The sequence below is a fragment of the Symsagittifera roscoffensis genome, chromosome 4 (assembly GCF_963678635.1).
Source record: "Symsagittifera roscoffensis chromosome 4, txSymRosc1.1, whole genome shotgun sequence".
In the NCBI taxonomy this organism is placed as follows: domain Eukaryota; kingdom Metazoa; phylum Xenacoelomorpha; order Acoela; family Convolutidae; genus Symsagittifera; species Symsagittifera roscoffensis.
The window spans coordinates 43897577-43922839 of record NC_087065.1 but is presented as its reverse complement, the minus strand read 5'-3'; the positions used below and the strand labels follow the sequence as shown (position 1 = coordinate 43922839).

At 40.9% G+C, this 25263-nt stretch overlaps 1 protein-coding gene across 2 annotated transcripts in view; it reads left to right on the top strand.

Annotated features, from left to right (window-relative positions):
- LOC134843526 (kinesin-like protein KIF2B) overlaps window positions 1–25263 on the top strand; it is a 44523-nt gene that overhangs the window by 5181 nt on the left and 14079 nt on the right. Inside the window, exons 2-7 of one of the 2 annotated variants that reach the window (XM_063859630.1) lie at window positions 10353–10447; window positions 10525–10619; window positions 17031–17144; window positions 17220–17502; window positions 24474–24491; window positions 24711–25013. In XM_063859630.1, the coding sequence (XP_063715700.1) occupies window positions 10375–10447; window positions 10525–10619; window positions 17031–17144; window positions 17220–17502; window positions 24474–24491; window positions 24711–25013 (886 nt within the window). In that variant the 5' untranslated portion in view covers window positions 10353–10374. The remainder of the gene's footprint in view (window positions 1–10352; window positions 10448–10524; window positions 10620–17030; window positions 17145–17219; window positions 17503–24473; window positions 24492–24710; window positions 25014–25263) is intronic. The other variant, XM_063859631.1, reaches the window with a different exon arrangement.

Sequence of the window (25263 nt, the reverse complement as noted above, 5' to 3'; positions counted from 1 at the left end):
TCACAGAAATGGCAGATCGATTCTGGAAGTCCATGCCATCGGCTCTGAAAAAGCCCACACTTGACGAATTGTACAGGCGGCTGAGGGACCTGGATTATACTCAAGTGGACGAGAGAATGGCAGTGATGCTGAATGCCATCCTCCAATTGGAGGAACAGGGCGAGTGTCGGGAGTCTGCGACGGAAGCGGTTTTGATGGTAGGCTACACCAATGATGGAGTGTCCAATCAAGAACAAACCAGATGGCTGTCCTGGAACGTGGATGGGGCGATAAGGGGGTTCGATTTGGCGAGGAACCCTGGCCTGAACAGCAATACGGAGTATGGCGCGGGGTAATTCCCACTGCCGGTCAGACCATCAGTCAGGTCCACGAGCCAGAGTACGAGTAAAGTACTATCGATGACACGGGCACAGCAGACGGGGGAAGTTTATCCGGACGTCAGTGCCATGAAGAGAGAACTCGAGAGGACCCAGCGGGAAAGGAACAAGGCGAACCTCGACCGGGATCAAGCGGTGCTTGAGAGGGATCAAGCGCGGAGAGAACTGGACATGATGAGAGCTGAACAGCTACAGGCAGAAAGGGTGCGGGAGAATGCCGCGAATTGTGAGCAGCTGAAGCAGGCTCTCGAGAGAGATCAGGCAAAACTTGAGAGGATCCAGCGACAACAACGCGAGCTCGATATGCAGAAAGAGGCTAGGCCCAAAGAACGGGTAGTGACTGGCTCAAGGCCAGAGTCACGCATGGAAGTAGATGAAGCTCCTAGGTCGAAGGGACGATTCAACCTCGACAGTGCGGCTCAAGAACATATGAACGAGGGGCTGGAGGTATGGATACCGCCCGAATCAGCGTCCTCCCTGCGTGGTTTGGAGACTCAAGTAATACGATCATTGATGGACGTCGCGCTGCCTGGATATACACCGAGTTCGACCCCGGGTAGTAGTCAGGTGAGTGGCAACTCGTCACGATTGAAAGAGTTGCAGGAGCGGCTACAGCTGAGGAGTCGCGAGAGTCCGGCAAGAGCGGACTTACCCTCGACGTGGGGGGAGCAACCTGCCAGGAGTGTGGTGATCTCGAGCTACAAGAAGAATACGGAAGGGAGATATCGCAAGCACAATCGGATAGACTGGAACGCGGCGAAGAGGGAGAGGAGAGATTGCTTCCACGACGCGACTTGGGTGGAGTACTTCACGCATCCGCGAGTGCCTGAAGGCGTGGTTCACTGGATCATTGGGGTCAGCTTGCTGCGGGTGCTGACCCGGATCCAGTCCCATTGGCAAACGGGAATCTTTAGCTTCGCCGGAGCCGCAACGCCGCAGATGTTAGCGACACTTGAGATGTTAGGGATGGTAAGTGCATACACGGTCACCCTGATGGTCGGGACGAACGACGTGTCCAGGGGGGAAGCAAGGAAGGTGACAAGGCTGCACGACAAGATGAGCTGCATTCTCGAGGAAATACGGCTCCAAATGGATCCGGCCATTCTCACGGTATGTACCGTTCCCTACAACATGGGAGCGGATCAACATGCAGTGGAGATGAACAACAAAGTGCGAAGCCTGAACGAAGCAATCAGGAAGATACATCAAAGGAGTGTCCTTCCCCTTCGGCTACTGGACGTGGCTGAGCAAATGGAGCTATCCTCTTTCCCTGACGACGCATCTGCGGATGGCATTCACTTTGATAGGCCCAGAGGGGTGGAGTGGTTGAACAACGTCTTCCAAAGACACATATGTGCGCTGGAGGCAGAGTTGCTGGAGACGGCGCAGGTCACGTTCGGACCACCTCCAAACCCACCCTTCTACAACCCGAGGTCTTTGTCCAGTCGCTTAGGCGAGAGAGCCGATTCTAGAGACAGTTCGAGGAACAGCCGGACCAAGTTACCAAGCACCGCGCCCATGGAAGCTGATGAAGCGACATCAGCAACTCCTCAGGGGTCGATAATGTCCTCAGTGGTGGTTGCGGAGAAGAAGAGGGCAGAAAAGCCACTGGAGACCAGCAGGTCGAAATATGAGGAGAAGGTCAAGGAACTGGATCTGGAGGATCTGGAATGTAGGCTGTAGCTAGCGAGAACTTTGGGTCTTGAGCAGGTATCACACGAAGAATTGGGAAGACACCAGTGCGTGGACTGGTTGAAGGCTCATGAAACACATTTCTCGAGATCGAAGTTGATGGAGACGGCGGATCTGACTGGAATTCCCATAAAATCGGTGATGGGACCGATTAATTACAGACCTCTCAAGTCATTGGGGAGCCCGGGACTGGTGGTGGAGCCTCCCAAACACCGAACCAGCATTGCCAGAATTAGAGTGGCCACTCCAGCACAGTTGAGAGTGGTAGACAAACTGATGGACCCGAGAGAAATGGAGTTACCAGACGCCGCATATGAAGGCACAAGATTGGCCAATGACCCCCGATACGGGAAACCCTGCGGGCAGACGCAGCTGGCCAAAACCTTGGCAGTTTACGACAGGGCAGATCCAGCTGCAGCAAGGGTGGTTATCGTGGCAGGATCAGATTTTGAAGGAACGTCTCCCAAGTTGTTTTGGCCAGAAACTCTGATATATACCTTGCCGGGAGCGGAGCTAAACCAGATGTTGACCCTGGTGGTGGCAATGAAGTCAGAAATGCCCTGCGAACCTGAATTACTACTGTCATGCAACGGGATTTCTTGAGCAGCTCAAGCGTGGTGAGCCTACACCAAAGAGGATCTGGGAGGCCATCCAGACTCTATTCGCGGCTATAAATGAAGTACAAGAGAATGTTGCCTCAAGATTCGGCTCCAAGACAAAAGTGGCGTTCACAACGTCCCCCGGGTACTCGAGCATGCCGCTTGCACTGCAATTTGTGTACGCGATCTTGATCTTGATCGCAGAGGGGAATGGGTGGCGTGTCCTGATGGCAGCTCCCAACCGAGAATTGGAACCGACGAACTTGAGACTGCGCAGATCAGAACTCGCGGCGGCATGGGCGGATGTCTCCCATGCGTTGAGAGGCTTTTACGAGTTAGCCGACATCCTCATCGTATTAGACGAGGTCCTCTTGTTGGAGATATCTAACTTCGCCAGGCAACTCAAGCTCAGCCCGATTATAAGGGACGATCATCCAGTGGTGGCTCACCTGACGGCTAGTCTGTGGTTTCGGGACATGGAGTTGACCATCACGAGCTCAACCAGCAAATCTAGAGGGCCGAACAACGAAAGGAAGAACGTGGCCGCATCGGAGAAGCAACTAGAGTCGATGGTGCATCGGTTGGCACAAGAGGGAGGCAAGTGGCCCTTCTTAACACCAAGACTGGAAAACGCCACGGGGAAAACAAGAGAAGATGCGCCGCTTCTGGTGAAGCAGATCTGGGATTTTCTTGAGGAGCAGCTGGGAATAGCTGAGAAGAGGAAGATGACGGTTGGCAGGTTCGTCACAGCAGCCAATGAGGTCACGATTGGAGGGTTCTGGAGGGAGCACGCGAAGGGTGAGCTAAGGACGAGGAGGGATCATGAGATTCTCGAGTTCTTGAGTCCTTGTTGGGGAAAAGAGTTCCTGGCCGGAGTGTACAGTGCGAAGGAGACTATCTTTAAAGCGTTCATACAGGAGGTATTGAATATGCCTATCAGTCTGTTGCTGGCGCTGTACCTGGTTTACCCGAGGTACTTGTTTAATATGGGCCCAGCATACATGTTCAGTCGTGGCGTGGATACCCTCAGGATAGACGGATACTTGACGTTAGTGCTTCTGACCCACGGTGAACTGGCGTCATTTCACCGATTGATGAGGTATGGGGAGCCCCTGTCGATGGGAAGAACACACTCGAGTATTGAAACCTACTCGTACAAGTGTGCGGCCGGGCTAGTGCAGTACCTACTGATGCAAAACAGGCACCTGACTGGTGAAGAAATGAGCCCGAAGACAAGAGAGGAATGGAGAAGAGTGAATGGAGGCATGCCCCTATTGACGGACCTATGCCTGGCCATGAGATCGGATCCCATGGGGATGATCCGGGGGCTAGGGGAGGTCGTGACCTGTATCTATGGACCGGCCGTCACGTTCGCGTTTCCAGATCCTCTGGTGACAGCTTATCGATACTCCGTGACCCACATGAGCCTCATAAGCGTATTAGATGGAACGACACTTAACTGGTGTCAGCAAGAGGTGCTAAGGGCACAAATGAGCAACACGGTGCTCTTTGGAAAGGTGAAGGATCCGGAGTTGGTCGTGTACAGTTTCCGAGGACAACTGCAATGCCGGATGGGAGGCAAGCGCGAGGGCCCCATCGAAACTTACCCCAAGTTCTGGAACTTGAATCCCTTGACAGCCAATGGGCGAGAAATCTTGAGAATTCCTGCGTGGACGAAAAGCTTCGAGCTAGTGAAAAAGGAACTAGAGGCGATATTGGAGAAGGAAGTCCTGCCAGCGAGCATTCCTGAGTTCCCCATAGTGAGGAGAATGACCCTGGGGATGAACAGTTCCCTGGTTGTCCCGTCCCCTTACGCGAGAACCACAACCGAAGAACAGCAGAAGGAGTTCACCGACGGCTGGGATCCGCTCTTCATCGGCTACACTGCAGCGATTTATTTTCATACCAGCGATGCGAAGATAAATTCATGGACAACTCAAGCCAAGAAAATGAGAGGGTCGATGCCCCCGAAATTCGAGGTGCGAGATGCTTTGAGAGTACTTGAGCGGGCAAGTCTAGAGAACCAGTTGCCGGCATGGGACGACGGCAGGATGATAGTGAATGAAGGGCACATCGCACTGAAAGCAGACGATATGCTGTTTGCCACAAGGAGATACCAGGCACCTTACGGACTAGAGCAGGTGGATAGGAGTCAGGAAGGAAAAAAACTGGATGCAGCAGGTCCACTGTACGTGGCACTGACAGAGCACAAGGGGACGAATCCAACGACACCATCACCCCTATCGGTGGACACCCCTGGGGATAAAAGGAGTGGCACCGTGGAAGATCGATTCAGGAGGATTCTTGAGAGAAGAGAAGCAGAGTCGGGAGACGAGAGCATGGATGAAACTCTCAGTGAGGCAGGAGAGGATATGGAGGTGGGAAACACACCGGAGCAGAAGCCAGCGGAGGAGGAGTTCACTGCGCAGGAACTGTTGAAGGATCTGAGTGAAGAAAACTGGGCAGATACCCCCACGCCACCTCTGACCTCATCCCCCCGCAAGGACCCAGAGTTGTCATTGACGAGCGAGAATCCCAGCATGGGAATGATCTTCTTGAGTGCGGAGAGAAGGGAGAAGAATACCTTCGAGGGAAACAAAGACGCCTTCCTGGGCACTCTGGACAAAGATGCTTGGCAAGAATTCTTGGGCGATTTCAATCGAGAAGTGGATGAAGACACCACATTGGACAATTTTAAAGAGGAACTGTGGGACACGGTGGTGAAGTTCGGTGAACCTGTCCTGATGGGGACGGGTTTAGAGGAGAAAGCTAGAGGAGAGCTGCTGAGCAAGATGATCGAGTTGAGGAAAACATCAAGAAAGACCAGAGAAGACAAATGTAAAGACAGCTCTACTCCGAAACAGAAAACTGAAAATAAAATGATTGAATATACAAGGGGGGATAAGGTAGGAACTAGTAATATGATTAAAAGTACTAATATCCTTAAGGCTCGAGCAGGGGGGAGGCAAGAGTTGGCTGGAGAGAAGGAAGTTGAATCAGTGATGATAACGACGACGCCCCCGAATAAAGACGTGAGGTCTCGCAAGAGGAAGAGAGACGTGGAGGGATTGGGCAGTCCTTCAGCTGACGCGGTCTCGGAAAAGGACTTGAGAGAGACGGCCCCCATGGTTCTGGCGCGATGGAAGACGGCAGCCTACAAGAGTAGCTATGAACCGAGGAAACTGCACGACATAGAAAAAGAAATGGAAAACCCCACTAGCTCAGTGACGGAGGAAGATTTCAAACCTCAGAGAATAAAAATGAAGCGAGGTTTGATGAGCGGGCAGACCTGGGAGGTAGACGTCGGCAAAGAATGGGTCTCAAGTGAACATCAGGCTATTGGGAAACAAGTGACCAGCGATCCTCTTGAGAAGAACAAAACCAGATATACCTCCCGACCGTGGTGGATAGCCCTTGGGACATTGAAGGAAATGGAAGACTGCTTGAAGAAATTGAACAGTGGAGTAGCCCGCAAACGACACAGTTGGGCCACCCAGCAGAAGGCTGAGGTTAACAAGATAGAATTGGCGAACCAGCTGAAGAGATCCTGGCAAAACTTATTGAAGGATCATTTTGAAGAGGCTATGAGGACACCCTCATCGGCACCGCCGCTGATGGCGAATCCCTTTATCAGGACTGCAGGACAACTGATGTTCGCGTGGAGCCTGTTGGGGATAGAGCTGGAGACACTGACTTCGTACGATACGCTGAAGCTGGGAGGCAAAAATCTAGAGATATATCGAATGCTGATGCAGCACGTCGCCAGGGACAACTCAGGCTTGAGTCTGGCAAGAAGGAAAGATGCAACCTGTTTCTTGAGATGGACGATGTCGATGATGACTGACAGTACCATCCTAGCATGTCATCAGAGAGCAGTTGGAAGCAAGACGCTGGAAAGGAGAGTCTCCACAGTCATCTTGAATGTGTACCAGAGTACTGGAATAGAGAGGGAGGATGGTTCTAGGCAATCTCTGGAGAGCCATAGGAAGTTAGATGAGATACGAAGGTTCTACAACAAGAAGTTCGAGGAGAAACACGACGTTCACCGCAACCTGGCTTCGTCAGGGGAGTACTTAAAACTCAACAAAAAGGGAGAGTACCAGTATGTTTCTGGAGTGATGGGAATGGCGTACAACCCCTTCTTGGACTTGGAAGCCGGAGGTGCCCACAGAAACTATGAGGTGGCGGAGCTACTGAAGTTCTGGACAGAGAAGATAATGGAGATAGACACTGTGGAGAGAGAGAGACCTAGCCTGGGTCTGATTCTCGAGAGAACGCCGGACGTGATAAGTGTGCCACGCTCAAGTAAAAGAGTGGAACTAAAAATGGGTAACGAGAATGGCGTGTTGACCACGAATCTGGGAGTGGTATGGAAATTACTCAGACCCTCCTGGTGTCCACATCCCCATGCGAGCCTGATTGAGGAGGTCACTGAGCGAGTGAGATTGGCACCGACAGAGGATGAGGATTTGGCGACCTTGAGTATAGTACATAGACTGATCCTGCCTCAGATGAAAGAGTCGAGTGAGGTGACGAGTGGAACAGGGTCGGTGAAGAGGATGGAGCCGGGCAGTTGTCTTGATTCGACATGTGGCAACGGCGAGCATACTTGTGATGGACGATCATGCGTCAGGATACAGTCGTTCCAGAAAGAGGACCTCATCACCTGGTTTGAGGATATCACCGAAAGGGAGAAGAGCGAGATACAGATAGTGGCTGAATGTTACGCGAGTAGCACCGTGAACCTAGCGACAGCCTTGGGATTTTTCTCAAGAATGTGTAGTCTCCAGTCACTGGAGAGGCTAGAGTCAGAACACCACCTGGTGACCGCGTTGAGCGTGGAATCATTGCCCGGAGTGTTACAAGTGAACCAGAAGCACATCAAGAGTTGGAAGATTGGACTCGAGGCGGAGATGGGATTTCCCATGAGCGAAGCCTATGGATTGCCTCTAAATGCGAAATCCTTAGTGGGGTCAGTGTTGGCTAACCTATGTGGAAGCCACTATCCACTACACATGGCGATGGTGGAGGTGTCCAGCCAGAGGGTATTGATAGACAAAGCCTTCTCAGTGCCCAAGTGCGTGAGACTAGCTCGGATGTCGCATCATTCACACAAGCTGTTGAGGAAGATCCGAGGAGCAGTACCGAAGGAACAAAGAGACGACTTGAGTGAAATCTGGGGTGAAGAACTCCTAGGCTTGGAGAGCGAAAACACAAGTGATCACGGAAGGCAAAACGTGGTGGGGAAACCCGCAGTAGGTGCTCGAAGCTCGGAAGAAGTCGACGTGATACACGAGAAAATGATGGAACTTGAGCCTCTCCTAGAAGCCTCGGGAGAACGAAATCTTAGAAGCATCGACCTCACGCATGGGGATTGTCCATGCCACTGTCTGGCGCAGACAGTGTGGTACCCAGACCGCGCCAATCTCTGTCTGATCTGGGACATAGAAGAAATTAAGTCGTTGGGACTACCGGAGCATCGACAAAAGGTGACCATCTTGGTGGTGAGCACGATGCTGGCTCTACGATGGATGGAAGAAAACATAGCGAAGTATAGAGAATCAAGAACGCCAACAGCTGAGTCGATTCATGCGATAGATTACAGCAGGAGACTTGAGTTGTTCGAGACCGCATGCAAGGTATTCGCCATACCAGTGGAGATCAGACATATATGGAGCCGCCTGAGATTCTTTCCTTGGTTTCGTGCGACGTTAACATCCTGGTTATATCTGGTGACAAAGGACCACATGAGGAAACATCAAAAGGAATATCGACAATTCCAAGCCGAGATAGGACCAGATGCCTTCAAGAGACCTCTGCTAACCCATCGAAATGCGATCACGACGGGGTGGAAAAGAGTGGGCAGAGTATCCAGAGACAATTCTAGAGCGATAGAATCGATACTAGAGGAGGACCTGGCGAAGAATATAAGCATGAGTCTTCACAATTCCTTCTGTTTGAACCGGGAGTCGAAGGTAAAGAGCTTACCAAATCAATCGAAGAGGTTACAAGAGCAGAGGGAGTGGATGCGATCCTATGAACAGCTGAAGGCCTGGGAGGAAATTGTGATCAGCTCCGATGACGAGGAGGCACTGTTGGAACAAATTACAGTGTCAAGAACACCGGTGTCGGGTACCTCGAGGGCGAAGGACACGAGGTGAGCCGGTGGCTCGAAGGGAAAATTCTAGAGTCTTGATTCTTGAGAGGGAGGGGGCTCGAGGGTGAACTCGGATGAAATCCGGGTTCACGAAAAAGAAATTTTAGACGAATAAGATATTGTTATTAATATGATAGATCTATTATATAAATCAAAATGATGCATGACAATTTCCTGACTGAATAGGACAAAAGAAATTTTAAAATTACCAGCTTAAAAAGCGGGGATTCATGGGTGCAGGTGTGTGCAGATTTTGATTGCTGTTTAGCGATAGTGTGAAAAATTTATATGGTTGTGAATTTTGGAAGGTAGATAAACTTAAGTCCGATGCAAACTTCTGTAAATGACCACTGGCACTGTATCTTGAGCAACATTCGATTCTCTGGGACTCACTGGCAGATGACAACACGCGATGAGGACATCGATCTCGAGTCCGGGGAGTATGTGCCAGTCGGTCATGTCTGGAGGTTTGACCATGAGAAACACGTAATTTTGGAGTGAAGTTTTAAATTTAAAAATTTCGAATGGAGCCTGTCATGCTCAGTTTTCTCGAACCAACTGAAAACAAAAACTGAAAAATCAGAACGACCGAATTAACAATTGCGGGAAACTACTCAAGAAAAAGGCAGGAAATTGCTATTCGCAATTTCTCGATACGAAATAATAAGAGAGTAGAGCTGTCTTATCCCGAAAACAGGAGAATATAACACAGACTTGAGAAAGGACGATTATTCGAACGGAACAGAGTGAACATTCAATGGAAGAGAGGACAACTCGAGTGTCCCGATGGTTCATACAGAAACTTTGATTCTTGAGACAAAACTTACTTCTGTTGTTAAAATTAATTAGCATCAAACTTATTTAGTTATATTATTTAATCCTCGAGCTACTTATCTTTTAATTACTCCTCATACTCAAGCGCATCGACATGTGAGTTCTCAATTTAAATTTCTCGAGTGTATTTTATGATAGTTATGTTGAGATAAGGCGAGTTTTAGGTTGATCCATCTGAAATGGATCAAAGTTCCACTGTCCAATAAAAAGTAACTAAGCGGATTGTTCCGACCCGGTTTTTAACGGCGTTCATGTATTTTGGGTATCTCGAGACCTAAGTATGGAGACGTTTTTATTTCTAGAGTGGGGGGGTATTTTGGTAGTGGCCTTTAAGCTGTAACGGGTCGTGGTCTCATGTCATAAGCGAACCGAATTGGCTCCGACCGTTCTTGAGGTAGAAAAACACAAGAGATAGTGTCCCTGACTCTTGAGCCAATGGTTATAGGGCCTATTTTTCTTAAGCCTCATGTGTGACTGCAGTAGACGAATGTTACAAAATGTAACATCGAAAAGAAGAGGTGAGACATTGCAACCCATTTCAGAAGGTCAACTCAGCTGAGAAGTGGCGAGCGCGAGACCTGGATCAGCTGATCCAAAGCTTAAACTACTACAACTACTACTACGCTTGTTTCTTTTTGAAAGCCTCGCTATCGATCATCATAATTAACACAATGTTCATTAACTGATTTTTTCAGATTTATGTAGCATCTGACTCATGGGGAATCATTGGGATGAGACATTTGGCTCTTTAAGTCAGGGCACAAGTATTGACATACAAAGAAGCGACGGTAAGGCTTTAAAACTGCATTTTTCTGAAATCAAATCCTTTAATTCAAAAGACAGTTTCTCCGAATGATTTTTATAGGAAGAGTACATGCAGCTGTCGTCGTGGATCTAAACAATGAAAATGGAATGGTCACAGTTGAATGGTTCGAAAAAGGTGACACGAAAGGAAAAGAGGTAATATGCAGCTCCGAGTGATTTTTTTTACCAGGCTTATGTTTCTGGATAGTTCTAAATAACATTAAATGATATCGATAAAAAATCAGGATTATCTAAACAAATTCGTTGAAATCAAATACAGCCATTTCCCCGATTTTTTTTTCAATTATAGCAAATTTAAAGAAAAGAAGAGACTTATGTAGGTCCTGCAGTTTTCTCTAACTCGGATAACCTGAAAAAAAAATGTCAATCACAAACACTTTAGAAATTCAAAGAGCTATAACGTGATTATCTTTAAATCATTTTTTTTTCTGGTTTCAACAGTTTTTCAGCTGTGATTTTGATTTTAAATGCTATAAACTCCATTTTGAAGCAAGTTTAGCTGCCGCAGGTTTTCTAGTTGCAATTATCCATGCGCGCAAAGGTGTTCCAGTTTTCTCTAAATGGGATAGCTTTAAGGGAAAGATTGAAGAACTCTAACGTGACATATCTTTCAATCATTTTTTTTCCATTTCTTTGAGTTCTTCTATAGTTTTCCAATCAGTTGTTGACCATGTTCATAATTTAAGAATAGGTTTCAGTACAGTTTTTTCAGATGTGATTTTGATTGTAAAGAGCGTAAGTCCCATTTTGATGCAATTTTATCTGCAGTTGGGCTCTCTTTTTAATATCTATGCGATAAGCAAGGGTGTTCCAACCGTGTACTAAACTTTTTTCAGTAAATATCTTTGTTCATAAGAATTCGCAGATGGATTAGCGGTAACACACCTGCATATGACGATAAAGACTTGTGGTTCGAATCCGGTGGTCTGTTTTTTTTTGCAAACTAGAAGTTTTTGTTTTCTTTTTCGGACTACTGTGTTCTACTAATTGGCGAAGTTTTAATAAATGGCGATGAACCTAGTTCAGACTCTTATGTAAGTCGTGATGTTTTTTTCTTCTTTTTTTACGAAAAGTTTTAAAATGCTCTAATAACAAAAGAAGTGCAAACGGGCGGGTAGTATTTTTTAACGAAAAGTTTTAAAATGCTCTAATAACAAAAGAAGTGCAAACGGGCGCTAATTTTTTGCTTTCGGCGGCGGACAAGTTATTTTTCATTTTCTGCATGAAAAAGGTCTGCCAATAGGAACTTATTACGGTTTTCTACAATTCTGATTTGATAAAAGGTTTTATCATTCGGTTCCTTCGTCATGAGAATAGCCATACTAATTCACCAGAAATTTTAACCTAGAAGCCATTTTGTTGTTTTTGAAGTTTTTTGGCTAGAATGTTATTTGTTGCATGCTATGCTAAGTTTTCATTAACAGTCTGAGTTTGCTTCTTTATTTTAGGACAATTTTTCAAATTTTGGGTTTTCCAAGATTTTATTTTTTCCCGCATCTATTTTTTGGATTATAAATAGATTTAAACTGGACGGTTTTTAATATAGGTGGCAGATTGTTCATCTGGAAAATTTCCTTGTTTTACTCTGCTCCAATAAAAGCTATAGAATCTATTATCTAGGCTTAACTATCTCGCCATGTTTTTCAAGGTATTATTTTTACATGCTAGCTTTCACATTTAAGGCTTATCGTATATTGCAATTCTTTTATTTTTCAATTTTTCGGTTATAAGTAGATTTAAACTGGGTGTTAGATTATTAATATATGTGGCAGATTTTCTCTCTGGAAAAATAAATATGTATTTTTTTTACTGTTTATCAGTTAAAACTATAGAATTTCATATAACCAATTGTGGGCTTCACTTTATCGCCATACATAAGTGTTTTCAAAATATTCTTTTTTAATGTTTGAATTCAGTGTTCGTTTCACCAAATGGGAAATGAGTGAACCAATAGTGGGATGTTGTCGGGTTCCCCGGGATTTGAGAATTTGGCCTCCAAATATTATTACCCAAATCTTTTAGTTTACGCGATGCGACAATTTTTTGTGATTTTTCTTCAGTTTTTTTTAGAAAATACGAAATTATATATCACTTCAGCTAGTTGCTGCCAGGGTGGGATTAGAGGTTGGTAATTTTTCCCCTAATATTGACTGCCGAAATGTTTTTACTTTCCGAGATGACGCTTTTTTGATTTTATAAAAAAAATTGCAAGAAGTTAGATATTAAAAAAGTTCATAGTGCGTTACTCTCAGAGCTTGCTGACTTTGACTCCAATTTTGGTTGCGCAATCTATTTAATATTCCAAGATCTGCTGTTTTTTATTTTTCAGTAAGTTTCAGACAATTTGGTTCTCGAAAACTTCACAGAGAATGAAGTTCTGAATACCGTGTTGGAGTGATGTCGAGGTGCTTTCATAAGGTGTATATCTGGGCTCCAAATTTGTCTGTTCAATGCCTTTTATTTTTATAGATCATTTTCTTAATGATTTTTTGAAAGTGTTGTATCAAAGAACACTTTTTGTAATTGTGGACATTTTTGTGTGGTGATGTCAGATTACTTTTGGTGATATCAGATTACTTTTGTTTGCTGTCGGCCATTTTAGGGTTTTGTTTCAGAGTTTCAAAAATGAAGAATTGAAACCCAGTGTTTTTGGAGACTTGACCATTTTAATTTGAACAGAACCTGGAAGTTGAATGATTTTTATCGATCTTTTTTTTTGAAATAAAAAGCATGGTTGGATACTTCACCTATTGTTACGGTTGCGTTCATTGATTGATTTTTTTGCATATTCTGTACATAAGAAAGTTTCACGTTCATTTATAAGGCTGGTCATGTTCTTCTCTAGCCACCCTGATTGCAAACAATTTACTTTATAAAATATCCCTGCAATAGGCAGGAATGTTGCAACCGTGTACTAGATCTTTATTCTACGTAAACAACATTGTTCAAGATTTCGCACGTCAAAGTTGAACGTTTTTCAACTTGATTCATTTTAAGTTCAAAATCAATCAGCTGTCCACTGCATTGGGCGTAAACTAATACACCTGCTTGAGACGATAAAGGGTTGTGGTTCGAATCTGGCCTGGACCTGTTTTTTTTTTGCAAACTAAAAGTTTTAGTTTTCTCATTTTTCGTGCCATTTGCTGTTTCTTCTTGCAGTCTGCGTGTTTGTTTGTTTTCGTCGGCTTAGTTCTCGCAGCCCAATTTTTTTTGAAGGTTCAGCTTTCTTTTCTATATTTCTCAATGGCATTCTTAAAGTCATTTGTTGAGGAAATAAGTGAACCAATTTATATTATTTTTGTTATTATCCCCCGTCCTGCTCAGTGAACCAATGAAAGGGGAGTGAACCAATAAAGGGATGCTGTCGGGGTTCCCCGGGAGTTGAGAATTTGGCGTCCAAATACTACTACCCAAATTTTTTAGTTTACGCGATGCGACAATTTTTTGTGGTTTTTCTTCAGTAGTTTTTTTTTAATGGATTTAAAAAAAATACGAAATTTTATAACCCTACAGCTTATTGCTGCCAGGATAGGATTAGGGGTTGGTAATTTTCCTTCTAATTGTGACTGCCGAAATGTTTTTACTTACCGAGATGACGCTTTTTTGATTTAAAAAAAAAGTTGCAAGAAGTTAGATATTTAAAAAGTTCTTAACTCATAGTGCGTTGCTCTCAGGGTGATCAGATTTTGCTGATTTTGACTCCAATTTTGGTTACTCAATCTTTTTAATATTCCATGATCTGCTGTTTTTTTTTCAGTAAGTTTCAGACAATTTGGTTCTCGAAAACTTCACACAGAAATAAGTTCTGAATACCGTGTTGGAGTGCTGTCCAGGTGCTTTCAGAAGGTGTCTATCTGGGCTCCAAATTTGTCTGTTCAATGCCTTTTATTTTTCTAGATCCATTTTTAATGATTTTTTAATAGTGTTGTTTCAAAAAAATACTTTTTGAAATTTTTGTGTGGTGAGGTGAGATTACTTTTGTTTGCTGTCGGCCATATCAGGGTTTTGTTTTAGAGTTAGAAAACGAAGAATTGAAATCCAGTACTTTTGGAGACTTGACCATTTTAATTTGAACAAAACCTTGAAGCTGAAAGATTTTTATCGATCGTTTTTCGAAATAAAAAGCATGGTTAGATACTTCACCTATTGTTACGGTTGCGTTCCTTGGTTGTTTTTTTTTGCATTATTTGTAGATAAGAAAGTTTTACGTTCATTTATAGGGCTGGTAATGTTCTTTTCTAGCCACCCTGATTGCAAACAAGTTAATTAGTTAAATATCCCTGCAAAAGGCAAGGATGTTGCAACCGTGTACTAGATTTTTATTCTACGTAAACAACTTTGTTTAAGATTTCGCACGTCAAAGTTGCACGTTTTTCAACTTGATTCATGACAAGTTCAGAATCAATCAGCTGTCCACTGCATTAGGCGTAAACTAATACACCTGCTTCAGGCGATAAAGGGTTGTGGTTCGAATCTGGCCTGGACCTGTTTTTTTTTGCAAACTAAAAGTTTTAGTTTTCTCATTTTTCGGGTCATTTGCTGTTTCTTCTCACAGTCTGCGTGTTTGTCTGTTTTCGTCGGCTTAGTTTTCGCAGCACAATTCTTTTTGAAGGTTCAGCTTCCTTTTTAATTTCTCAAAGGCATTTTTAAAGTCATTTGTTGAGGTAATTGAGTTACAAGATTTTAGTTTAAAAAAGTTTCACCTTTTTATTGCTCCGTTCAAAATATGTGCACGGAATTATTGCGTGCGCTCGAATACTGGTTCAAATTTGGCTACGGTCACGGTTGGAGGGTTCCCAGTGTCATCCGCTTCCTCAAAGTGGTACCGGCTGCGGCAAATTTGATGACATTTCTCTCCCCCACTGATAAAAGCCCCAAAGTTGATTGGTGGTAGTTGGGCTGTGGCTAATAAAAAAATGCGTATGCCATGATTAAGCTCGCTATTAGTAAAGTTTGTTGAACGAGAAAAAAAGATTATTTCTGAGTTTTCTTGTTGTTCTTGCGTCGGCTAGTATGAAGGGAATTATTACGTATGCGATCATTATGCCCGCAATTAGCAAGCGTTATCAATTAGAAACGTAGACCTTTTTCTTGCAAACTCTTTGTCCTGTAAACAAACTGTCTATAAGTAACTGAATCATTTTCTGATGTCTGCACTTTCGTCATTTAACAGAATTATTTTGAGTACGTCAGCATCTCAAATAACCGTTCTATTATTTTCCGTTTTTCATTTTTTTTGTTTACTTGGCTTAAAAGTTTTTGGGTTTGTACCTAATCGGCTTAGTGGCATCATATTGCCTCGTTGGATGAGTGAAACAAGTTGCCTATGCTTATGAGTGTTTTGAGGGTGCACTTAATTTTTTTAATTTGAATTTTTTTAACCACATAAATTTTGGCTTCATATTCTTTAGCGACACGTTTAATTTGAGCCTGAATATTTGCAAAATTTTTTTTGATTTATTATTGGGGATCCTCAAAAAGCATCAAGCTTTCTTTGCTCAGTAGAATCGAATAATTAGCTGTGATCAACTCATTGACAAAAGAAAGGTAAAATCAAAATAGTTAATCTAAGAGAATGATTTGATAAGTAAACGTTATTAGTAGCATATGAAATTTATTGCAAATGAAATTTTTAATTAAGTTATCAAGATCGCAACGTAAAAATCTAAAAGTTTCTCGAAGTGTCCCCCTAATTAGACAAGCAATGCTAGTGTTATAATATGAACTATCTTTTTTTCCAACCTAAGTCGCAAATATTGTTGCGACGCAAATATTGTTGCGATTAATTGTGTTCATTTTGATCAATAATCATCTATTAAGTACAGCCAATGTAAGGATTTTAACACAGCTCGGGGTGTTTTTTTTTCAGACAAATTTCGATTGGACCACATGGAGACGAACTCGATGATTCGTCTATTTTTGACGGGATTTTTCTTTATATCATTCAAAAGTATTGTTGTCCTGAGCTTAAATTTGGAAAGATATTTTACCTGTGATCGTTTTTATTAAAGTTATGGGATTTTAAAAATTGCCAATTTGGGACAGTTAACGCGCGATATATTTCGGAAGAGGATATTTAATTCGTCAAAGAAACCGTTTCAAATTGGTTGAAGGAAGCTTATTTGTCATAGTTAATTTGTTGCTAGGAGCGAAGTTCATCACTTTGTACGTAATATGACGTATGGGCCGATGATATTCACAAAAAATCTCAAATTAAAAAAAATTTAGTTTCATTTTTATTACATTTAATTTAACATGTTATTACTGCTCCATAGACTGCTCTATAAACTGAGGCATGTGTTTGGTGTTTTTTTTCGAAATTGACTGCTACTGTGTCGTAATTGGCGTGCGTCACTTCAGAAATTTTGTAGACTCAAAGTTTTCCTCAGTCAGTTTTTCCCAGTAGCGTTATCGGTCATATTTTTCTGTATATTATTTTGCCCCAAACCTTACGTGATTGTTTTTGTGAATATCAAGCGCTGTAAAACAACGCTTCTTTTCCATTTTTTATACCTCTGATGATCGCTAGCTTTGGTTTGTGTTTAGATTGAAGTCAGTCAGGTGAAGACTCTGAACCCTACATTTTGGAACAAGCCAGTGAATGAGAAGGAAAGCAACAAGCCCACTGCCAAATTACCACACAAAGGAAAAGGAAGCAAAGTAAAGAGTTGATATGAACCACTCATCTTAGTGATTTAAAATTCTGGATTTTTATGGCTGCTTTTGTGTTTGCAGGGAGATGAAAGTGTGGCAGTGGCTAGTCCGCGTAGTCACCATGATACCACAGTATCTCAAAGTCAACCGAAGGGCTCTCAGGGAAGAGTGGCCACTCGCAATGCTCACAGAAAGGAAAACGTCGTCCCCACACACCAGAACTCGAAGTCTGGTGCGGATGATGAGGTAAACTCAACAGTGATCACAGGAGCCAAGTCACAATCTAATGTCTCTTCAACTGGACCACATGGAGACGAACTGGATGATTCGTCTATCCGGTCCAATGGTGCTCCCAGGACCAAAAGTAGGGAATTGCAGTCAAAAGTACCTGACTGAATATAATAAGTAATGAATATAATAGCGATACCAAGCTAATCTAAGTTACTTTTTATCCCATTGGGTTGTTTTCCAAACATTCGAGGGTCCAAGGAATTCCTCATGCGCGAAGGACCGAATGCGCGAAAAATTTGTCAGACAATCAGAGTTCTTTATTGCGCTTGCAATTAGTTATCGCAATGGTTACCAATTTATAAGAGTAATGAACATAGTGAAGACTCTTGTATATATAATATAGGCCTTAGTGATTTTTTTGAAAATTTCTTAAAATTTGTTCACGCTCAGTTTTGATGTTTCGCGGTTTGACTTTGATTTCTTTAAGTTTATATTCCTTGTTAAAATGAAAGCAAACTCCACTATTGAGCCGCAAAAGTGTAAGGGTCACGAAAAACATTCTTGACTTCTAGTTTCACAAGTGGATTTTAATGTTCAGATTTCCTGGCGTAATTAAGTATTTACAGTAGTTAATTTTATCCATAAAGCACGAATCGTATATTCTTCAAATTCTAAGAACTGTAAGTGAATATGGTTTTCTCATTAAAATTCGAAAAATTTTTCAGAAATAAGTGTTTGCTTGCGTTCATTACTCTTTTCCAACTGTCAGTTGGCTATGTTTTAACAAAATCATTTGATAGTTTAATTTGTAACACTTGATCTAGAGGTAATGACAGCATATGGGGCAGCAAAGGCCCTGGGTATGAATTTGGCATAGAACCTGTTTTTTTCCAATCGGTAAAATTTTTGTTTCAAAAATTTTCGCCCCATTGTTTGTCTGCTTTGTTTTGTCGGCTTGTGCTTTATCGCGGATTTTTTCTGAGCTACAAACCAATCTTCGTCGTTATTGAAATTATTTTTGATCATGTGTGCTTTGTAAATTTACTAAATCTGATGAAGTGCCAATGGACGTAGTGAAGACATTTAATTTAAGTCGTGATGACTTTTTTTGGAAAAAAGTCTTAGAAGACCATTTCATTTGTTGAAAAGCTCCACTATGGAACAGCAAAAGTGAAAAGGTGATGAAAAAAGTGAGTGCGTTCTTTTTTTCGAAAGATGATTTCAATGTTTAAATATGAAATGAAGTCAGCCAAATAAACAATCCCAGGAACTAAATAAATTCTACTGGTCAAGTTTTCTCTTGGGTTTATTTACTTGACGTTGTCAAAATAAATGACAATTATAATTTAGTTTTGAAATTTGAAGAGCTTTAGGGGAATTAATGTGTTTCTTCGAAATGCGAAATCTGACGGTTTTTCAAAAAACAAGTTAGTATTTTTTTGTTTCCTTGCGTTACACTTGTCTGCAAGTGTAATAGACTATGGGAAATAGACTTTTTGACTAAAACAACCGGATTTTAAAAATAATTTAGAAACTGATCATGATTTATTCAGGCTCTTTCTCACTTGGTCTGGAGGTAATGCTGTTATCTTCTGAAATTTAAGTCTAGTTTAAGAAATTGGATTTTGTGACAAAATTTGGTGTTGAAAGTGTTTTTTATTTTTGAAAACTCGAATTGTCCGAAAACTTGAATCCTTTGTCTTCTAGTATGGATGTTATCCATAAAAAGCATGGGTGTTTTCTTCAAAACATCGTTTTTCTTCTGGCTTAAGCTGTTTTAACTATAATTGAAAGTCATTCTGTAGTTTGTAAGTTTACGAACTCTGATTTTGTTTTTTTTTGTATTTTCATTTTTTTGTTTAAGCGTCGATGCGCATAGTTCAGACGGTAGGGCGACAATTCGTAACTGGCGACCATTCGTAACAAGGCATTGGCAAGTAGAATACGCTTGCTTCGCTGAGCTTTTATCCGGCACGAGAGGAATATCTATTATATATTTAAATGCAGGCTTCACTATCTCGCCATCTTTAAGCTTTTCCAACGTAATATTTTTGCATGTTTAACGAAAGGAGTTTTTCACGTTTAAGCTGTATCGTATATTGCAATTATTATTATTTTTTGGATTTTCCAGCTTGAATTCAGTGTTGATTAAACCAAGTTAAAAATTAGCAAACCAATATTGCGTTGCTTTCAGAATTCCCCCAGGGTTTGAGTTTGGGGCTTCCGAATAGGAATACCCAATTTTTTTTAGTTTACGAGATAAGACGATTTTTCAGAAAACTTTGGTTAACCAATTCCACAAATTTCGAAATTCTCAACACTGTAGTTGAATGCTGGCAGAGTACTCTCAGGGGTTTTAAATCTTGCCTCAAAATATGACTGCTCAAATCCTTTTAGTTTACGAGATGGGAGATTTTTTATGCTTTTTTAAACATTTTCCAGAAAATATTTTGAGATATGAAGTTTCCAACCCTGTAGTCAGGTGCTGTCGAGGTATTCTCAGGAGTTGCAAATGTTGCCTACAAAGCAGACTGCTGAAATTCTGCTTTTGGTTTCCAAGATTTTGACGTTTTTTTTTTCAAAATTGTATAGAAAACGTAGTTTTAAAAAATTTCACAAAATCGAAATTCGGAACCCTGTAGTCAGGTGCCCTCAAGTTTCAAACAGGGCATCCAAATCTTGACTCAAAAGGCAACTGCTCAAATGCTTCTGGTTTCCGAGATATGACATTTTTTTCAATGTTTTTCTAAATTTTCAAAAAAAAACTTCAATTAGAAAGCAGAAAACGTTTCAAATTTTGAACTTTCCAAACCTATGGTGAAGTGGTCTAAGGGTACTCTCATCTCAGAGTTTGCAGACCTTGCCTCCAAATTTCATTGCTCAAGTCGTTTTTCTGAAATATATTGAGAAAAATTTCAAGTGTGTTAAGTTCCAAAAAAAAATACTTTTCAAAATTTAAAATTGGCGACTCTATTGGTTATGTCAGGTTACCATAAGCGGATGCAGATTTGGTCTTCCATCCTAGTTTTATTGATCAATTGGATTTTTTGATAATATTTCAAAATATCTATTATATATTTAAATGCGGGCTTTACTATCTCGCCATGTTTAAGCTTTTTCAACGTATTATTTTTGCATGTTTAAGCTATATCGTATATTGCAATGGTTAAGATTTTTTGTCGATTTTCCAATTTGATTTTAGTGGTTATTTTACCGAGTTTAAATTAAGCAGCCCAATATCGAATTAGGGGTTGCGATTTTGGCATCCAATTTTGAATGCCCGAATCATTTAAGTTAACGAGATACGACGATTTTTGAGATTTTTTTCAAAAATTTTCAGAAATTTCAAATAACAAAATAAGTCACAAAACTTGAAGTTCCCAACCCTGCAGTTGGGTGCTGTCGGAGTACTCTAAGGAGTTACAAATCTTGCCTCCAAATATGACTGTTCAAATCCTTGTAGTTTTCGAGATATGACGTTTTTTGTGATTTTTTCAAAAAATTTTCAGAAAAGTTATATTAATTTTTTTTGCAAAATCTGAAATTCTCAACCCTGTAGCTGGGTCATGTCAGAGTAATCTCAAAGATTGAGGATCTTGCCTCCAAATATGACTGCTCAATTCTTTGTAGTTTTCGAGATATGACGTTTTTTGTGATTTTTTCAAAATTTTTCAGAAAACTTATATTATTATTAGTTTTTAAAAATCTGAAATTTCCAACCCTGTAGTTAGGTCCTGTCGGAGTACTCTCAAAGATTGCGAATCTTGCCTCCAAGTATGACTGCTCAATTCTTTGTAGTTTTCGAGATATGACGTTTTTTGCGATTTTTTCAAAATTTTTCAGAAAACTTGAATTTTTTTAACTTTAAAAATCTGAAATTCGCAACCCTGTAGTTAGGTCCTGTCAGAGTACTCTCAAGGATTGCGAATCTTCCCTCCAAATATGACTGCTCAACTCTTTGTAGTTTTCGAGATATGACGTTTTTTGTGAGTTTTTCAAAGTTTTTCAGAAAACTTAAATTATTATTAGTTTTTAAAAATCTGAAAACCCAACCCTGTAGTTAGGTCCTGTCGGAGTACTCTCAAAGATTTCGAATCTGGCCTCCAAGTATGAGTGCTCAATTCTTTGTAGTTTTCGAGATATGTTTTTTGTGATTTTTTTCAAAAATTTTCAGAAAACTTAAATTATTTCTATTCTTTAAAAATCTGAAATTCCCAACCCGGTAGTTAGGTCCTGTCAGAGTACTCAAAAATTGCGAATCTTGCCTCCAAATATGACTGCTCACTTTGTTGTAGTTTTCGACATATGACGTTTTTTGTGATTTTTTTCAAAAATTTTCAGAAAACTTAAATTATTTCTATTCTTTAAAAATCTGAAATTCCCAACCCGGTAGTTAGGTCCTGTCAGAGTACTCTCAAAAATTGCGAATCTTGCCTCCAAATATGACTGCTCAATTTGTTGTAGTTTTCGAGAAAATTTTCAGAAAACTTAAATTATTTCTATTCTTTAAAAATCTGAAATTCCCAACCCTGTAGTTAGGTCCTGTCAAAGTACTCTCAAGGATTGCGAATCTTGCCTCCAAATATCACTGCTCATTTTTTTTGTAGTTTTTGAGATGTGACGTTTTTTGGGATTTTTTCAAAATTTCAGAAAGTTGAAAATAATTATTTTTCAAAATTTGAAGTTCCCAACTCTATAGTTCGGTGTTGTCAGGGTGCTCTAAAGAGTTGCAAATCTTGCCACATGCGACTGCTAAACGCGACTGCTCAAATGTTTTTAGTTTCCGAGATGTGACGTTTTTCGATTTTTCAAAATTTCTCAAAGAACTTATCTACAAAGAAATTCTACTAATTCTAATTCTACTAAATAGAAAAATTGAAACTACATGCTTGATGAAGATACAACCTTATTGTCAGCGTACACCCAGGCGTTTCAATTCTTGCCTCTTAATATGAATGCTCAAATCCTTTTAGTTTGCGAGATAAGACGTTTTTTTTTCAATTTTTTTTTTCGGGAATCTTAGGTTTAAAAAAATTCACAAAATTTTGGATTCCTTACCCTATAGTAGGGTGCTCTCAGGGACTCTCAGTGGTTGCAAATCTGGCTTCCAAATTTCTCCAGAGGCCCATTAAGTTTTCGAGATGACGCTTTTAAAATGGGAATTTAAAAAAAATTAAAAGTTCGAAATTACCAACCCTGTAATTGGGTGCAGTCAGAGTACACTAAAAGTTTGCAGATGTTGTTTCCAATATATGCGGTTTTTCATGAGTTGTCGAAAAATTTTGAAGCACCGAAGGTGCGTTAATTGCTAGTTTGTTATTAAACTTAGATGGCGAAAAAAAGATACTGATATTTTAAAATTAATTATTTTTAATATGGAAAGTGCAGTTGTATGCTGTCGGCCATTTTGGGTTTTGTCTCGAAGTTTAAAATACGAAGATCTGAATTCCAGTAGTTTTGATGATTCAACATTTTAGTTTAGAGGTTGAAATTATTTCTATCGTTCAGTTTTTGAAATCAACAGTGTTGTTGGATTCCTCCATCTTTTGTCATTCAATAAAAGCAACTTTCTGTTTGAAGCACCGGAGGTGCGTTACTCACTAGTTGCGTGTGTATCAGTGTTCCCCGCTTAATCTACTGCGACGAATTGTTGCTTGTAACGAATTGTCGCCTCGCGAGTTCAGAGTCTTATATAGGTCGTGATGATTTTTTTTGTTTTCCAGGAAGTCTTAGTATTTGTTCAGGCTCAAGTTTGCTTTTTCGCGAATTGTTTTTTGATTTTTTTTTCAGTCTCAAATCTTTTTCACTTCACTATCGAACAGCCAAAGGGTAAAGGTCACGAAAAACGTGATCGACTTCTAATTTCGAAAATGGATTTTAATTTTTAGATTTCCAGCGAAATAAAATTCACCTATTGATCCAGTTTTCTCAGATTAGATTAGTTTTATCAAAAAGTGTCAATCGCATATTGTTTTTGACTTTCAAACTGCTATATGGTCGAATAGTTTTTCTTTCAATTTCGAAATTGAGACTTTTTTCACAAATTAAGTCAATTTTTTTTCATTGACTCATTTTTGTATTCATTGACTCGTTTCCAACGGTCTGTTGGCTATATTTTCTTTTTTTTCCAATTTCAACCTGTCTTTCGGTTATATTTTCAAATCGTAAGTGTGATAGAGAATGGATAGTTGCTGCTCTTGCAATCAGTAAAATTTTAAGTTAACCATAATTTAAGCACCGCATCGTTTGTGTCTGAAATTGGGCCAGTTACTGCGAAGTGTCCTTCATTAGGATAATTGAAAATCAAAGCTTTAATGTGTGCTAATTTGTTCTATCTAATTGAAAAGTTCAAAAAAGTCAATCAATTTTAACGTATTGTTTTTCCATTTCGAAATGTCCTGTCGCTATTATTCATTATTCAGATACCGGAAATACTGCGTATTTTTTAGTTTTCATTAGGTTTTTCTCGCTTGTCATTTTTAATTTGTCTCTTCGATAGTGATGAATATACAGCCACATCGCAAGAAGCTCGGTAAGTTCAGCTTCATTATTGTACAGAGTGCCAATGATTGTATAGCTAAGAAAACATCAATTATGTTATGCATCAATTGTAACAATGTTTGTGTATCTTGAAGATGAGCAAAATCAGATTAAAGTTAAATTAAATTCGATACTGACTTTTACTAAAATGACTACTCATTAAATACTGAAAAACTAAGACAAAATTGTGCACATTATTTTAATCTATGACTGAAACCGATAACTCGACCAGTCGGAGACCTATAGGTCCGGCGTCCGCGAGAGTTTTTGATTCCCGATCAAGACAATGGAGATCTAGAACTGTCCCGCCGCGGGATTCGGTTGATTCGAGTGGTACTAGTGGCTCTCGCAGAACAACGTCGCCATCGACAGTTCGACAGGATAAATCGAAGTCGCGTTTCTTTGGAAATTCGGGCGGACCCCAAACATCGACGATTGTCAGTTTTTCAGATTTTACAGATAAACAAGCAAATAACAGTGGAAATTGTTAGTTGTAACGAGTAATTTTCTCAAATAGCATAAATTACTCTTTTTTTTTCAGATATCCAGATGTACTTTTTTCAGATATCCAGTTATTTCGAGGTAATATAAACTTGGTTTATAGTGTCTGGCATTGTTTGGAAACCGGGTTCTATTTTAAAATTGATCTGGGGTATCGAAGGCTGTTTGGGTTTTATATGAATATTTAATTGGTGAATTGTTAAATTATTTGTTGTTGCCTAAAAAAGCACTCGTAATAGACACTTCTTTTCATCTGGTATGGTATGGTTCCTGTAGTCAGCTAGGATGTGGATTTTTTAGTACCAACAACGAGAAGGGCAGGTGCCGTGAACAAACGTGGAATTTCTCGGCCAAATTCAGTGATTGTGAAGACGGAGGAAGAGGAAGATCAGGATGCTCCTCCCCCTGTTCCAGCGCGAGGTGTGGCAGTCTCTGGCAACAATGTACAAAACAGTCCGGCAGATGCGATGTCAGGCGGAGTGAAGAAAGTGTTGCCGGGAGGCACGAGTTTGACTGTGTTGCCGCAACAAACGCCCCCTGCTGTGCAGAATACTAACACGATAAACAAAGTGGACTCACAACAGAATAACAAAGATGCCAATGGTGAACTATAAATCATTTTATTGGTTGTATAAACTATCAGAAACGGATTACCCTTCTGAAAATGGAAAGATTTAACTTGGTCTATTTTAATCAAAGTTTTGGCAAGGTGCAGCGAAGCTTGTGCGCTATTTCTTTCATGGAGCCAATCAATCGGAATTAGTATGTTTTAAGGTAAAGAACTTCACATGAATAGATACTCAAGTAGCTTAACTCTAACGCGGAGCAATATATTAATTTTGAAGTCGATGTA